This window comes from Bombus pyrosoma, linkage group LG3 (assembly GCF_014825855.1).
Source record: "Bombus pyrosoma isolate SC7728 linkage group LG3, ASM1482585v1, whole genome shotgun sequence".
Taxonomy (NCBI): Eukaryota; Metazoa; Arthropoda; class Insecta; order Hymenoptera; family Apidae; genus Bombus; species Bombus pyrosoma.
The window spans coordinates 13,489,210-13,508,627 of NC_057772.1; the positions used below are offsets into that span (position 1 = coordinate 13,489,210).

General features: G+C 29.5%; 1 protein-coding gene across 1 annotated transcript; it reads left to right on the forward strand.

The window, feature by feature from the left end:
- The first annotated feature begins 1,841 nt into the window (after positions 1–1,841).
- LOC122566319 (protein yellow-like) lies at positions 1,842–11,525 on the forward strand. Its single transcript, XM_043723424.1, has 6 exons — positions 1,842–2,103; positions 5,930–6,059; positions 8,555–8,717; positions 9,343–9,702; positions 10,515–10,703; positions 11,340–11,525. Exons 1-6 carry the CDS (start codon positions 1,842–1,844, stop codon positions 11,523–11,525), a joined length of 1,290 nt encoding a protein of 429 aa, XP_043579359.1.
- Positions 11,526–19,418: the final 7,893 nt, after the last annotated feature.

The window sequence follows — 19,418 nt, forward strand, 5'->3', positions numbered from 1 at the left end:
AAATTACACATCGTATAAATTATAAATTTCGATATAGTTTAATTTGTGTATATCACAATTACATACAATATTGCATTATTATTGAACATTAAACAGAATTATTTTTTCTAAAATTTTTAATTATTATAATACGAGATACATCGTTACAAGAAGTGAAATAAGTTATCCATTTTTTGAACAACAAGAAAGCAAATTTTCTTTTTGGGTTAGAAAAACTCCCAAAGATAATAAGTACTACTCCCTCAATTATAACAGATACAAATACAATTGATTTATGTCGCTGTCACACTCGACATCTTGCAGCAAGATTATATTGCCTACGCATACAACGGTAGTGAAACTTGGCACGTGCCAGGTCGTTTTCCATTTCTGCTTGCGCTCAGCGAAGTGGAATTGGCTGCGTTTATCATGTATGCCTCGCGAGAGCAAGATTTATTCATATACAGCTAATTTCCGGAATTTCATCGTGCAAACTGTATCACATATACATATACATATAACCATATACAGCCACTTCGTATAAGGAAACACGAGAATCTCTCACATTTTGAATTCAATTTCATATTTCCTTTGATTTATTATATCTATATCTATTATGTCTGCATTACAATATATAGTATTATGCATTGCAAACGCATTTTAATAATTTGATCTTATCTATCATTACAATTTATTATTTTCTGCTGAAGTTGTTATTTTTTAAAGCTAAATAAACCATATAAAGAGCGTCATCCCTTAATCTTTATGTGAAACTTTCTAGATAATTTCAAATAGGCAAATTTGCAGGTTAAAGATGTTACCTAAATCGTATAAAAGTGTTCACGTGTCATCGCATGCTATTCACGTTTTTTTATCAATAGAGAAATATTTCTCTACTTTAAGACATATATAGCGTTTAGAAACACGGATTGATTTCCGGGCTTTTAATCTACGCGCATCTAATTTCTTAATTTTCTTCAGTTGTTCCTGTTCTTTATTATATTACTTAGTAATACAATGATATGAAAAATATAAAAATACGGCGTAGTAAGATACTATTATGGATACATTATGGGTTTATGTTAGAAAAATATAAGTTCTAAATATTAGTTTGATGCATTTCTACTACACTGAAGCAGAATTAACATATATTGTCGTATACATATGATGTCAGTGTGATTGAAAGTAATTCATATTTTTACTACTTGTTGACGTGAAAATAATTTAAATTATTAAAATACTACAAAGTTTGCCATATTAAGAAATTAGCGTTAATATTTGTTCAATAGCAAACAACTTTTCGGAGTCATTTTTCGCATGTCACTCATATCCGTTCCATTTTCTTTTATGTCAATCATTTGACTCATTTATCGTCGTATCAAATCGAAGTGAAAGTTCCAGTTAGTACAATAATCTTACCGATAAAAATCAGAGTTGAGTACAGGTACAGAAAAAATAATGAGTAGTAGTATGATATATTAGTTTGAAACATATACTTCCAACTGACTTATGTGCGGTTATTTATCTTCCTTTCAATCGCATCATAAAATATACGGAAGATTTACAAAATAACTGTCTGGAATTATCTTGTAAACAACACAGGGAAAATATTGCCAATAATTTATAATGATTAAATCTTGCCATTAATTACAGAATTTTTTTCAATTATTCTTTTTTTTAATACATATATTTTAATTGGAATCTAATGAATTGGAAAAAAATTCTATGTATTTAAGTATAATCCATCTAAGGGAAGTAAATTTGAATGTGATCGAGTAAGTGCTGAAAGCTATTTGACACTTTTTACTATTTTAAAGGGTCAATTATAAACTGCGAGATTGTCGGCCTAAGCTATCGTAGGAATGTTTCGCGTATTTCTTTTCGTGAGTTTACTATACCTGGGAACCAAGAGCGTCGATGGACTTCAAAAATGGGGTACACAGTTCGGGCAAGCACCTGTGTTAGAAAGATTTTTCTGGAGAACGGTGGACTTCGCCTATCCAGATGAAGCCAGCAGAAAAATGGCAATGATGAAAGGAGAATTCATTCCAGAAAACGCGTTGCCTGTTGGCATAGAAATTTGGAGAAACAAGCTGTTCGTCACCGTACCGAGATGGCGCAATGGTAAGTTGAACGTATATATTGTAGTATTTTATAATATCAATTTCTGCTAGATCAGTTGAACTAGAATAGGTCACCATCTTTTTTTCAATAAATAAGAATATCAACATGAATATCACTTTATTTGCATTTTAGGATCCAATATATTAGCTCATTCCCATTTTGATATATTAGGGAAGTTGATAAAGGAGTATAAAATTTTAGTGTTTTATTTTACATCTTCTAATAATTTACTTAAATATCACGAATACTAGGTACATGGTAACCATGAGAAGCGTCCTTTCTTTTTAAAGTAGTTCGAGATTTTTTATCGCGGAATAACTGATCATAATTCGTAACTACTATTGTTACATTAATAGAATTCAAACATTCATTTTCTTATAGAAAGTGAAATGCTTCTACCGAGACGTATTTGAAAATTAGTCAAAAAAAGAGTTGCTCGGCAAACAGGAACAATATGAACATTTAGATGAATGTCTCGTGTCAGGGACCGGAAGTTACAGTAAACACAATGTACAGAAGATCACTGCAGGCAGTGCGCGCCTGTAGAACCTCGTCTGGCCGACTTCCGGCTCGCGACAAAAAGTGCCGAAAACTGTGCGAGCGATTTCAATGGGGCATTTCTATGTCTCCGCTGGCCTCCGCCTTCACTTCAACCCAAATCCTCCACCCAACACTATTGCCCAGGAGGGAACCAGGGGTGAATGGGCTTATTCTCTCCTGTTCTCTTTTATTTCCCACTTTTTTCTTGCTCTTGATGGTTTACGTTTATTATACACGTTGGCGCGCGCCAGGTCATTGTGTATAAAACAAAAAAGTCGATAATGCTCACACATCGTGTACAATCTTTCATATTGCGATCTTTGACCTCTCTACTTTTCGATACTCAAATCTTCGGCTTTTCTTGTTTTTTGCTTATTATTTTTGCTTCTTGTTATGGTTGCGAACTTGTATTTCACCTCTTCTAACTCGTGCTATTTTATTTTGCGTCCTCATTCGTAATAATTGCATTAAAAATTATAAATTTATTTTCTATTGTAAGTTATTGAAGATTTAAAACATACATTTAATTTAGAAAATGTATATTCGTTTATTTATTCCCCTAAAATATGATAAATTATATAAAATATATGACAACTTTTTGTCGATTTTCTGAATTTGATGTCACTTATTAGTGATATCACTTTTAGTAAAAGGGTCCTTTAATATGATACATATGTATATACATATAGGTAAATCCACAAAAATTAACAAAAAAATCAGGGGTACAATTAATGTTACGATAACGAATATTTTTGAGATGTTCGAGAGAATGACTAGACATGTATTTAATCCTAAGATCAATTAAAGTTGTGCAGTTTTGGTTATGTAAGATTTGTTGATAGCGTATTGGACTCCTGTATTTAATTTAGGATATGCATGCAAAAACTCGAAAATGTAACTTATCATATTTTTTTCTATAATTTTCATATAACATTTACACGTTCCTTCATACGAAATTTATAATATGTTAAGGAACGTTTAATATCACGTAATATATTTCATGGTGTTACGCGATATTATATAATTATCCAATCATGGTAATTATTTGTTGTTCTTTTTCTACTTTCCTTTCCTTTCTATATTATTATTTTGAACCATTTCAGATACTTAATTGACTTCAGCTCCTTCAACTTGTTCATTTTTTCTTACACATCAAACATTTATTGTTTATTTTTCGTCTCACTGATCTTCAGCGTACCTACCGTTTTCCTGTTTCTCTTCTTTCGCTTTTGCCATTTCCCGTTTATATTTTTTTTCTATTCTTGCCATCTCACCAATCTCCTGAAACTTCTGTAAATGCGTCAAAGCCCACCATAGTTGGTATTGTTTTAAGGCCAACTTTTTTATACGGCGACTGCTTTGTTTGGATCGTTCTTTCTTCTAATGTCAGCTTTACTTGGACTGTCCGACAGAAGATATGAAATACTAAGAGAGAAAGGGAAGGAAGGGGAATGTGCCATTCAATTGAACTCGGAAAGTTGTAAGTTGGATGGTTTTTCAGGAACAATATAGAACTCTCATATAGTTGATGTAGCTAATTTCGCACTATCATAGATAATAACAAAAAATTAGGTATATAAATGAAAGTAATAAAATAAAGAATAAATTGCATGCAAAAGATACAAATCGTCAATAAGGGCAACTAAAATAATTAAATACTATATAACTTAATTCTACATTATAATTTACCATAATATACTATATACAATAATATACTACATGTCTCATTACAATATACATTGAAATTATATAAGCTGACTCCCTACATGTAATTTTTTTAGAATATTTTGATAAATTGATTGTAAATTTAATAATAGATTCAGTGAATAATATTTTGCCATGACACGTATTTACTCAAAAATTCAAGTTGTTATTGTGATACGTCTAACAGTGTTACAATGGGCTGACTAAATACGATTCTAATCTCAAAAATTTCAAACATCTTTCAAAATGTTCAGCGACAAGGTCTGCATGTCTTTTTAGAGTATCAAACGCAATATTGGAGTGTAGTGATCGTGTGACAACCTCGTCACGCAAACCTTGTGACATATCAAAAAAGGTTTGCTCATTACCGTGGGCATACTTTCCACCGTATTATATACCTTCGTGTAATGCCAGTTCGACTATGCAATTTACGAAATTTTTAATATAACGCTAGATGAACTGGATATAGCGCGATAAGATTGAAAGGTCAGGAATTCCACATGTCAATAATTCAATGGCTTTTTGTCAGTCACGCGATTATATCAATCATAAGAGCGTGTCGCACATTCTTATAATACTGTGCATATTTAATCAAGTAACAGTGATGCTCAATTTAATGAAGAAAGTAATAATAAAAGATTAATTTATACGATTATGAAAATTATTTATAAATAATTAAACAAATAGACTTTGAAATCTCTATTGCTTATTAACTAAATTTTTCTCTGATATTCTATGAGAAAGAAATCGTATTTTAACTTTTTATTTTATTTTTATAAATTAATATAATACTTAATAATCCAGTAATATTATAAGTTTAACAATTGTTCATAGATTTTGAAATTATACTGTCATATATATTTTCATATATATACTATGTATTCTTAATATAAATATAAATGTAGCAAATTGCAGTATTTAAATAAAGTGACAATTTCAAAGCAGGATTTACTCATTTATGTAATTGCAAAACAAATTGTTATTAAGAATTTATTTGTATTAAATTTATGATGATAAGTATGTTAATTACTTGCACAATATATCAATTCTTTTAAACGAACATCTTTTGTATATGTATTATGAAATCATAGAAGAGAAAATATGCATTAAGATTTTAAGGTGATGTGATAACGATCCATATTTTCTATTACTTATTTTTAGAAGATTGAATTATTGCAACACAACATAAACTATTACTATGATATTTGCAATTGCGTTAAAATTTATTATACTTTTTGCAGCATTTTCAAACAGTATTTTTCCTAATATTTTTACTTTTTATTAGTTTATATACATACATATATAAATTTAATTGTGTTTGAAGACATGAAACATTTTTATACACAAAATAGAATAACATATATAATCCAGAATCATTAATTATTAAAGTATAGAAGAATATTTTACTTTTAAAGTCAATTAAATATCATCGATATTAAATTACATTTTCAATATTTCTAATGTATTCTTAATCAGATAACATAAATAAATATTCAAGATCAAAGAGGAATATCTATTGAATCTAATACGCTAGAGTTTGCGCAATACTATAAAAAATAAATTCACTTTTCGTTAATTATAGGAATACCGGCGACATTAAACTACATATCGCTCGACACAAATCGAGGTGGCTCACCGAAGCTTACCCCTTATCCGAATTGGGCACAAAACAAAGCTGGAGCTTGTGGTAGTGCAATTACTACTGCTTATAGGTACGTAATGTTTTGTATGTCTACAAAATTTCTTATAATTCTAACTAATTCTAACTAAATATATGAATCTAAATTTCTAAAATTTATATTTTAAATAAATATTATACTCTTCTAAAATTTCATAAATTTCATTAAGTCATTTTTCTTAGTTGACTACCTTTTTTAACATTATGATTTTTCCATGTAGTTATACAATTCAATCCATTAAATGGATCTATGAAATTTATATTTTACTTTATTTTTACAACCAAAGTAATCACCAAACGATATATAGATATATTAATTGTGGTATACATATACACATTCAATATTTATATTCATTTTTCAAGATTTATATGTTTTCCCATTTACCATTTTCTTGTATTTTCAATGCTTCAAGGTCGACACCGATTCCCTAACACAGCTATAATATACGTAGTATCCCAAATTTAAATATCAAAGCTTCAGAAGTATGTGGAGAATCGATGAACTAAGAAAAAAATTCTTTAGAGATTTGCTCATTTTTGCTCTATTTTAGAGAAAATTGCAAAAAAGAAAATGGGAAGGCTCTCGTTTTTCACGTATCTATTTACACTTATTTATTCGTGTTGTCATCTATTTTATAGAAATACAGTTCAAAATGTAGCAATGTAATCTTGTAGTAATGTAAGCATTACATCTAACATGGACAAGTCTAATTGCAATTAGATATAGTCTTGGTGACATTTAGTGCACTGCTGTGACGCGCGTACGGTTACGATTCGGTCGCTCAGAATAAATAATTGTAAATAAATAATTATAAAAGCGAAAACTGTTCCCTACGCATTGTCGAAGTTTTAATATTTAAACCAGGGACACCCTGCATATTTACATCTATACATGCAAGCGTGTAGCACTATTGTAGTTGCGGTAACATTACCCAAGACGTAACATCACACGATTGAATTGTAGCATAAAAGTGAAAATAGCACCTATCCAATTAGTTAGTTAAAAGTGAAATATGACATTTTCTATTATTTCCTATTTCTCATCGTTTCTCATTGCGAAACAGATCTCGCAAGAGAAACAGTTATTTTGTAAACGTTAACATAACTAATTATATTCGTTTTGTAACTTCTATTTGAATGTAAATTGCAATCTTCATTTTGTTTAAAACGGAAAAACGTAGAATGAATTGTGACCATTCTGAAAGAAGGGAAAAGTAGACGATAAAATCGTACAGAATAGATTAGATTTTAATCCATATAGCAGGTGTACTCTATAGAAAATATTCCGACTGAATAATACATTTATCTGTTATTAACGAAATCTTAAATGTATGGGAACATTCTCTCGCTTTTCCTTGTTTAACACACGGAAAAAATAACAAAGATTTCCTGGGCTATCCTACACATAATTAATAATTTATCATATTAGTAAATACGTAAGTTACAAGTTGTACGTTGCACAATTCTATTACAAAAACATTTTTTTACAATTTTTACAATTTTCCAAAATACAAATTTAGTCACTAATATTATTAATACATTTTATAAGTATTCATAGCATGATTATCTGTCTCATTACATACATATATATAGAATAAATAATTATAAATATTATATAATAAATTATACAATACAGTATACAATAATATGCTTTAAAATAAAACTCTGTTTTATTGTTATACAAAAGAAGTTATAAAGTAGCACTATCAATAACAACATATAACTTGCAAAATTTTTCCAATAATATTATTGCTTGCAAAGATTCTTTTTATTTTCTAACTATTACGATCTTAGATTTAAATAAGTTTTCACTATGATTGGATGTTGTGTCTTTGGTTTTTTAAAAGACGAACGTATGTCGAGCTGCGCTTTTACGCCCACGTATCATGAACATTATAGCTCATTTCTTCGGGGCAAAGCTGCTTGATTGTCTCCCGAAAAACCAGAAGCATGACGATTACGATTTTCTGAATAAGTAAATATTACTTATTGAAATTTCATAATAATCATCACATGGCTAAGATAGTTATATAAACAGTCATATCTGGATGATTATATTATAGTTTATAGAAGCCAATTAATTCGTTGTTTCAGTTTAGTGAATTGTAAAAACTAAAAATTAAAATTCATACATTGTGTTATTACGCTGAACTGGGCACGACTTTTACTTCATTCGATTGCTTTATTATAGGTCTATTATGAAAATATTGATACATTAATTGTTGCAAAAATATGATGGAAATTACTGTACTATATATGTTCTACTAAAATGGTAAATATGAAAATATGGAAATATGCATACAACTTTCGAAAAATTGGATGAAAACCTATTGTCAAAAAAGATATGGAAAATAACGTAAAGTTACAAGGAGCTGAATCCTAGTTATTGTATACAAAAATTTATAGAAATTGTTGATAATGATCGATCTATTAACATAAAATGTGACAAAACTTAAATTTCATATAGGAAGCATCTAAGTATATTTCATCGAAACAATAAGAAATTTAGTATTATTATTTCCATTCCAGAATACACGCAGATGTCTGTGACAGACTCTGGGTGTTGGATACTGGTACGATAGGTATTGGAAACACTACGATACAGGCATGTCCTTACACTCTGAATGTCTTTGATTTAACAACGGATAAAATTTTAAGGCAATATAGATTGAGGGCTGAAGATATTAATATGGTACGTACAGCTATATAATATGAAATTGTATAATATTGACATGAAACAAAAGTGCACATACATATTTATATTAACGTAAAACTATAGTAGTCCACAAACAGACTTGGTTGTGGAATATTTTAAATAAACTATAACAATTAAGTCGTAATATTTTGAACATTGCATAATTAAACATTTATACATTATACAAACTATACATTACATGAACACTATAACCTAATTGATTGAACTGATACGATAAACAGTAGAAAAAGATCAATTTAAGCTCAAATGCTCTTTTTTCTCATTAGAGGTAATATTATATCACATTGTATCAAAGCTATTTTAAGTAATTCATATGCTATTAATCCATACAAGTATGGATTATATATACACATATATACATATTTTATATACATATATGCGTATATTCCATGCATATACCATTTTCGAAGAATTTAAAATAATTGCCTGTTTTTGCATTCGAAATACCTAAGAGTTATTATTTCTTGAAACTACAAATTGCATATATGCATAAATGTTCGCTGCTGAGAAAATGGTTGTTTCAGAATATCAGATGGTATTTGCAACTGTTTTATTCCACAACGTAACAGGTTATGTAAACGAATTAAAATTCTTCATATAGAACACTTTCATCGCCAATATTGCAGTCGATTTGGGAAAAGGCGGTTGCGAGGACGCTTTCGCCTATATGTCTGACGAACTTGGATATGGGCTGATCGTATATTCTTGGGAACAAAATAAATCTTGGCGGCTTACACATAGCTATTTCATGCCAGATCCTCTGGCCGGGGACTACAATATCGGTGGTATAAATTTCCAATGGGGTGAAGAAGGAGTCTTCGGTATGAGTTTATCTCCTATCGCTGCCAATGGATATAGGACATTATTCTTCCATCCTCTAAGTAGTAGAAGAGAATTTGCAGTTTCTACACGAATTTTAAGGGATGAAACCTTGTCTCAAGATAGTTACCATGAATTCCAGGTATGTGCGTAATAGAAATGACAAATTACAATTACTATTACTATTAATATTATAATTACACTACCTTCAGTACTTAATTGTGATATATGATAAAGGCATTGACAAGTTATTTATCCTTATGTTTAGTAATATTTGAAAATAACTTTGTCGTAGTAGATGATTACTTTAAAAAAAGAGAACTTATTAAATCGTTACAATTTTATATTATATATTCAGTTTTTATTATACTTTACATTATCTATATATTTCTTCAACTATGTAATTATTAAATTGTGTACTCATTGATTGATTAGTAAGGTACTTTCAAAGATATTTTTTATATTAATCATGAATGTACTGCAAATATTTATGCAGGTATGATGTATACAATACAGTACACGTATAAAATGTTCCAAATAAAATATTTATCATTTAGTTATGACCGTAAAAATACGAATTTGAATAAATGTCTGGAATTTAATAATGAAATTACAATACAAGTACAGATTGCGACAAAATTATAGAATCAAACAAAACAAAACAGAAGCATATGCAGAAATATATGCGGAAGCGCATATATGATTTCGTTTTAAGCATTGCAATTATTTATGATTTTGCAATTTCATCATCATTTTATAATCCAAATGTTACATTCTTAATCTATTAACCGGACAATATTTTCTTGCTGATGTCGAGATGATTACATTTGGAATGAGTAGTTATTTCATGACATGATGAAATATTTGATCTTACACGATTAAGAAGCTAATAACATAAACTATATATACTTTATAAAAAATGAAGTTATTGCTATTAATGATTAATATTGATAGGTTCTTCCTGAAAGAGGACCACTTGGCCATTGCACTTCTTCTATTATGGATGAAAATGGACTTCAATTTTTCAACTTAATCGATCAAAATGCAGTAGGTTGTTGGAATTCTGTGTTACCATATGCACCTGAAAACCATGCGGTCGTTGCTAGACACGATGAAGCTATGATATTCCCAGCAGATGTTAAGGTATAATTTGATATTTTATTTAAAAAAGACATTCAATCCCCAACCTTAATTTACTTTTACTCCTTTTTATGTAATTTCATTTTCTGACCAAAATAATAATTCCTTCTGGATTTATTATTTTCCATGTAATAAATTAATATAGTTGTAGCATTGCAACTAAAATTTCAAAAGTTATCTGAGTAATAAGTAAGTGAGTAACACTTTTCTTTCTTATAAAAGGAAGGTAAGCGTCGAGTAGTTCATTAGAAATGTACTATTTTGATTTCGATGCTTCATGTAATATATTCAAAAAGATTTATATTTATTTCTTATCCATTCAAAATTTCAAAATACATTAAGCATTGATTCGTTTAATTGAAATCAAATGTGGATATCACATCTAGAACAAAATTAAAAAACTAATATTTAGAAATCAATCGAAATTTCAAATTAAAGTAATATTTAGAATCTATTTCGTGGCATTATTCAAACAATACTTTTACTTTTAAGTATTTAGATATATTTGGAATTATAAGTACTAATCATAAAATATCTTTTACAATCTTTTACAATCATCGCTGTATTAATATATTTTGTACTACATTGAAACATTGAAAAAACATTGAAAAATGACAAATACAACTTTATCATTTCTAGGTAAATCGTGGTTTGTTATGGATTATATCAGATAGAATGCCAGTATTCTTACTGTCAACTTTGAACTACACCGACGTGAACTTTAGAATATTAACAATACCAGTTCGAGATGCGATCGCAGGTACAGTTTGTGAAAATGTATCTCCTTGGGGATACGTTAGCAATTCTCTTTGGTGGGAATCATAAAATCCCTTTTAAAAGTTATTAAAAAAGTAATACAATTGCAAATTTCTTGTAAAAGAAACTAATTATAGTGATTTTAATTCGCCTTCTTAAAAAACGAGTTGTTATAGATTAAATAATAAAGAAATAAAGAAAAGTATTAAACAAATATTATTATCGTCCTTATTTTCCTTATCATCCTTTATATCTTCCACCTAAAATTTAAAAAGCACAACATGAAATTTATAACATCGATAACAATCTTTATATTTTTTCTTATTCAACATTAAAGATCTGATTTTTGTTCTAGTATATATTCACGATTATGTTTTATTATTTGTTGATTATAAAATTAAAAATTGAAAAGATCTTTTTTTCAATAAATTGTACTTCGAAATTCTGGTAATAATATACAATTTTGGATTAACAAAATATTTCATTGCCTATAGCACTTTGCATTTATACACATATTATTCGTATTGAAATTTTTTTATTCAATATATGTTGTTATTACCACCATTGAATGGTATTATCAGATATTGCATCGTTTAAATACTAATATTATACTTTAAAGTTAGTAGCAGCGGAGACATCTATAATCGTAACTGAAAACGTAATTGTTATTTTCCACAAATCAGTTTTGTTTGAAAGCTTACATACCGTGACCGACTTTTCCTACTTGATGGACACTCAATTTTATCTGTTGCAACTGCAATAATTACACTTCTCTAATAAGTCAGGAGTTTCTCAGACCGAGCAAAAAAGTTTCAGGAAGAAACCCAGCTGTTGCTTTCGCAGCTGTGTCACGCAGTTTCCAATCTAAAGAAAAAGACAGCGGTCGCAATTACGGCAGTAGGATTAAACGATCTCTTAGTTACTTTTGAGAGGAGACATGTTCACCCATTTTATAGAAGTTTCATTTATTAGGAAATGAGAATACAATAGTGTTCTTGTGTGTCGCGTATTTTTCTGTTTCATTGATTATTATTTGCGGGAATGAAATTTGTGAGACGGTAGCCATTCACTAGTTCTTAGAAATCGAACTTCAGATATACATCTACGTCGGTAAGATTAAAACCAGTTTCCTTTCTTGTGAAATTCTTGCCAGCTACCCATTGAATATGAGTTATGGTATTTGATATAAAATGTTTAATTCTTCTAAAATCGCAAAAGATTAATTTATCATGTTCCAAACTATACTTTGTGTTCTTGAATAATGAAAGAATTTACTCTTTACATAAATGCTTGATCTTGATGCTTTTATCCAAACACTCTCCAGTTTAGCTGAGTCATTGTACCCAGTTCGATGGATGTTGGCTAATTTTCATCCTATTATTAAAAACACGTTCAAGTTTTAATATTATGTACCAAATGCCGATCAAATGGAGCAACGATCTCTTGTAATATTTATATTATACAAAGTACGAACAAATAACATGTAAATGAAATTAGGTAATTCTTTCCACAAAAGAATTAAAGAAAAGATATAAAATAAAATTTTTTCGAGCGAGGCTTAGTTTTCAAGAAGTTTCAAAATATATTACGTGCCAATGCAATTATGGCTAAAATATGGTTCATCTTGCGTCTATATGTATATGTATATACATACATATAACGTTTATAGTATCTGTAAAGAATAACTATGCAGTATTTACGAGTTGCGACTATCCAAAAAGGAACGAAACAATTTTGAATTTTCCACAAAGCTATTTTATAAACTTTTCTATTATGTTTCTATTATGGCAATTACAGAACTGGTAGAAGCGTTATCCCTGTTGTAATTGAACATATAATAACGCTTTTGAGGATATTCCGAGTTTCCAAATCAGTAATTAGTTTTTGTATTATCGAATATAAATTTTTAAAATGGTAAAAAAGAATTCGATTTTATCGAAAACTAACTCTTGAACGAAAAAATTGTTTCTTAGATTTTTCTCATCACGTCGTGCCTTCTTCATATTATTCAGCCAGGCCCTATATACATAGAAATTCATATTCTTTCCTATAGCAATTTTAATATTATTCAATCAAGTGCCATTTATTATTAAGTGATTAGCGGACAAACAATGAATAAATCAAAGTAAATACGGTAAAGAGAAAAATTTGGACAAACAATTGATGTGATGAGTTAGCAAAGGTTCGTTTAACATGGTGCTAATTCTTTTGGTTTCTGAGGCGTGAAAACAGTAATCGAGAATTGGCGTGAAATCGGCCAGCCCTACGGAGCCAGATGGCTCGAGTTAGCCCATTAGTTTCGCCCTTGTTTCCGATAATTTGAAGGCGACCGACTATTCTGCGCTCTGATATACGATCGGATATCGCTTTCTCCCTCCTCTGGAAATTATCCGTTTCACGCCCCCGCTCATAAAATATAGCCACGCGTCTACCCTATGTCTCGCAGTAAAAAAGCCGCTTAGAGTTATCTCTTATCTTTTTTTTATATCATTTTCGTTTGGCACTAAAATAACAACAGTTTGTTCAGTTCAATATTTTCATATATCGATTACAGAGTTAACATAAAATATGCTATTTAAATGTAAATACAATTCTTTTCATTTTACACAATTGTCCAACTTTGAAAATTGTTCTTAAAAAGTACTCTTAATGTTCTGATTTATCGACGTTTAATTTATAATAACATCTGAATTTGTTTAATTATTATTAAATATTTACTGTATTATTATACACTTGTCATATTTAATTATTAGATATATTTAATGCCAATAAAAAAAATGTTAAGATGTGGATAATTCCATAAAGAAGATCGGAGATATAACATTAAGTAAACTAAAAAGTAAGAATTAAAATAAATTAAGAAGCATAGAACATTTTAAAACATTTAAAATAAAGGAATGTATTAAAAAATTACAATTTATTAATTATGGTTAATAATGAAACTATATTATACAAGTATTACGATTTTTATTCAAGAATTTATTAATTTTTCTAACTGAAAAAACGTAAATAAATCGAACCATACGAAGTAATATTATACAAGCCATACGAGTGTAAATATTATATTATGAAGTTACGGAACATCTAATATTGAAGATTATAAAAGGCATATATAGTATAAAATGGTATTTCTTCTTTGTAAGATATGAAATGATATTTATTAATTATTTATACTGAATCATTTTAAGATAGAAAACGCAATATACTTAAATACAGATAAGTAAGTAAACATGATCGACTTTTCAAATTTTACTATGAAAAATTCATCAATTTGACTACTATTTTGCAATAACGTATATATGTAGTCAAACTTCATATCATATATTTTTCTTATTTTTTACTTGTAAATTATGTATTCGCGCCATTTATTTGGAAAACAGAAAGTACATATTCCGTGTATAAGTTCTACGTACCTATTTACGCACCTTGTACAATTACTCCATATTCTGTGATTATAATAATTATTCACGAATAACAAGGATAAAGAATACCGTCGTGTTTTTATCTCGCCCGGGCAAGAATTAAGCAGAAATCGTATATTACCGAAGATCGCATCGAACGGTTTGCATAGATCACGTACACAGTCGTCGCCTAAGGGTGAAGAAATTACTTGGAAAGTTGTCGGTGGCCCTGTGAGATTAAGAAAAAGATTCACGCCCTGAATGCTAATTTCAGAGATCGATAGATTGCAGATCGCGATACTTCGCGCCTTTAACTGGCGATTAGAGGGCAAGACGAGATACATCAAAGATCGGTGGCCGTGATACGACGCTGTTTTCAATTTGGAAAACAGACCTTTCGCCATACGTATGTTCCCTCGATCGTGATAAAACCAAACCTTAATGAGCTCCAGACCTGTCTCGTTAACGTTCAGACCATATACATCTTCCGAAGAAACATATAAATCAAATCTGTAACTGTCGAAGTTACATTAAAATAGTTTTACAAGCTATTGTTCAATGCTATTATTAGGATAGAAGTTAAGAAAGCGATTGATTTAAACAAACGATATTATATTATATATTATATCAACGATTAAGTTAATCAATATTATGAAGAAACATAAGTTTTTCAAAATATTATTGTTACATGCTAAAGTAATGCCAATTGCTTTGGATCCAAATCTGCGTAAAATTTTGATACGTCACTGAAGGTATGGCCCAGTTGAACAGAATCGCGGTGTGTCTGGGATCAAAATATAGGATAGTCAGCGATCCTTAGATTCCGAATTGCGGCTATCCTTTGGTTTGTTTTAAATTAACACCTAGCCAACCACGCTCGCGGCACGCTTTAACACCTTTTTAAAAGGTGGCTGCTCACCCAGTCTCGGTTCTTCCATCGGCGCCGGTAATTACGGGTTTCGAAGACGGGCTACGTCGACATCGACGTGATTCTCATTACGAATTACACGCGGCTACTTTCATATAGGTATTTCTTCATAGCTTTTTTGCCGCGGCTTTATGATCTTATTGCATTCTGCGCTTTCTAATCTAGACTTTTGCATACGAACGAGCCAATTAAGCATTCGTTAGATTCTAAGAACATATTAAATCCTAACGAGTCAATTTTTGCAAGTGACGGAATCGTTGATAGCTCTAACCTCAACATATAATAATTACTTGTCATAACGTGTGACTATAAAAATAAAAATTTGCGAACCTTAAAAATTTTTTAATTTACGACGCTGATAGGCTCTGTAAATATTTCGTTCTCACGTTACATTTGACAAGGTGGAAAAGTAATTTGTCCACAAAAGATGTCGCTGTAGATTATATATGTATGGGTCACTATATATATATGTAGTGACCAATTATATTACTAGTTTTGTCTATGGATATCCAAATATAATGATTCGCTATATTTTGTAGAAATCACCTAAATAATTAATTCTTTCTTAACATTGACTCATCTGGTATATTGTGATCTGTTTTATTTTTGCTAAAAGGTTACTTCATGCTACATTGTTTAATGTATGTCAAGGCCAGTTAACAGCGATCATGACTTATGTCCATATAAAATTTCTTTTTTTACAACATCGCACGCATTAGTCATTTATTTGCCATTTATTTTCACATCAAATCTTAATAAGAAAATGGGTAGTACAATTTTACTCATTTTTTCCACAACTTTAAAATCCCACATGTACGTACAATTGGCTTCGAAATATTTAAACACTAGTATAACTTTGACTTCTATGTTCTGTACCTGAAATAAATATAGATAAAACAATAAAAATGTTTGCATGAAAATGTTACTGAACAAAAAAGATATTGGACAAAATGTTAAACTTTTAGTTTCTTTAACATTAATTTACAAAGTGCCCGTATATTTTTGAGACATGAAAATTCACTTTTTTCCACATTTCTTTTAATATTTAGACAACGATTTGTTTTAAATCAAAAGTTCTTTTACTTTCTGACATCTATATGTATACTACACTTCAATATACTGCAGAACATTTATGCTGTTTTATCTTTATTTATTTCAGATATAAAACATAGAAGTCATAGCTATACTAGCGTCTGAGTATTTTTGAGACCATCTGTATGCATATATTAATTAATATTAATATGTTTGTCGCAAACTGTGCATAGAGTGTTTCCAGATTTTCATCAATTTTAAAACTAGATGCGCCTGAATCTTGAAACCAGCGTTGCATCAACGTTCGTCTTTTTGTTGTTTTCGCCATTCTATTAGATAATAGGAACACTGCCACTTCTTACTATGCCCGATCCGAATTAAACTGTCGTAGAAATTGTGAATTAGTCCATGTATATTCAGTATTCAGTATTAATCTGTTTATAATGAATACTATTGACACAATATTGTTCTTAAGTAAAACTGTTCAGCCTTGTAAATATTTGTTCCAAATAATCTATTTCAATAACAATGTTCTGCTGATATTTATGAATAATCAATCGTTGATAGCAAAGGAATTTAATATTGCAAGATAATATATTATGTGTGTACAAATATATGCATAAAATATGCAATATGTTTGTACATTATGTTCTTAAAAAATATATATGGGAGGCATGTGCATTATGCAATGCATATAGAATAAAAAACGTATTTTTAGAATCTCCTAGTGATAAAACAGATTTCTGTATAGGCTTCGCATTTCTATCAACGTTCTACCAACTTACACATTTGCATGAACATCCGCACTCTACCTATCACGTTCTTCCTGTAATTCTTACAAATAGTGTATATCTTGACATCTGTAAAATTAATCATTTCCTTGATAATTTGGACCAATTGGATAATTTGCATTATTATTTGCATCAATTAATTTGAATGGAGTAAAACTAGGATATGTTCTAATACTATGGACACATATAACAACAATTATATACAAGTAACGTATTAACATTTTACTTGTGATTCATCTAATCTTGAAAGTTTTAAATTAAGATGTTACTGAAGAAAATTTTAGATGAAATTATGAAATGTAGCTACATATTCTTTGTGGTAACGTCTTGATAATAAATAGCAGACTTACCGACTGAGGTACAGTCGTAATTGATTGTGGCACTGACCTGTGATCATGATGAGTTCCCATGACATGTAAGCATAAAGTGTAAAATTCAATATTAATTCATTAAAATAATTACATTGAGACATTACCAGTCATATGATGTAAACTTTTTATACTGATTAACTGATTTAGTTACACATCACGACAGTTTTCTTCCAGAAATATAAATAGATACCAGTGACAAAGGTATGTATCATAGACGAATACATATATATATATAGGATAGATCTAATATTACAGACTGTGTCTATACCTTTAACGATTTTGTGTCTCATTTTTTGTAATATTGATTTGGATAAAATCGGCATTTCTTACTCTCTCTACGATTTGCTACAGAGGATTAGCCTTGTACTGCAGTATTAACTGATGATAATTTCCATGTTGGTAAAAGATCAACCGTCGATTATAAATAACATTATCATAGACAATGATATTACCCCACTTAAAGAACACTTGTTCAGACCACGATAATTTTAATTTGTAGCATCATCGACGAGATAGAGAATAAATGTTCAGAATAGGTACAGAATTCGTGTCAAACATTGACTAAGGATCTGTGACACTACTATATTGAATTAGTAACGTCGCATGCAATACAAAAATGACATAGTGGTCAAGTGACCCCCAAAACATGGGACATGAAAAAGCATTGTATGTCTTGTCTATTCTCTATTCGTTGATGATTGAACTTAGTTTATTCTAGATTCTAGAGCAACTTCAGCTTATTTATCGTGAACTTTGAAATTGACACACAGACGAGCTGCAAGACTATATCTAGAAGGCTTGCACGAAGAACATAAATAAATTTGTACCTAGGAGGATTTATACCTAAGATAGTAGAAAAGTGTACTGTCACGTAAACGTAGAATAAATATAAAAATATAATACAAAAAAGAATATAAAAAAGATTTTAAGAATTCATAGGGAAGTTTAACAATATTATTGAGGATAAAGGACTAGTATGTATGTTTTAAATACAAAGTACTTTCTTTAATTACTTAAGATACATTTTAGCTAAATTGCATTTAAGATTTTACGATTGAATTTTCCTATGCTACGTATCATAATATAATCGCATTATGTATTTATCACGATATTGTTTTAATGAGATTTAAAAAATAGGGTATTCGACACAACTATACCTTTAAGTCAATTTGCGATCATTATATATTTTAAAATCAAACAGTCATCGTTAACAAAACTTTGAATTATAATTTTTTAAAAATCGCATTTAATATCAACTCCATGAGAGTGTAAATAAAAGAATACTGATTATAGAGAGACATATTTTTTTTTGATACTTGAATGGCTTTTATGAGAAATACGGCTATACACGTGGAATGTTTTTGTTATACATGTCAAATCAAATGTCCATACTTTCTATTCCTTTTCCTTAGTCAGTAACAATCATTCTGTTGCTCTCA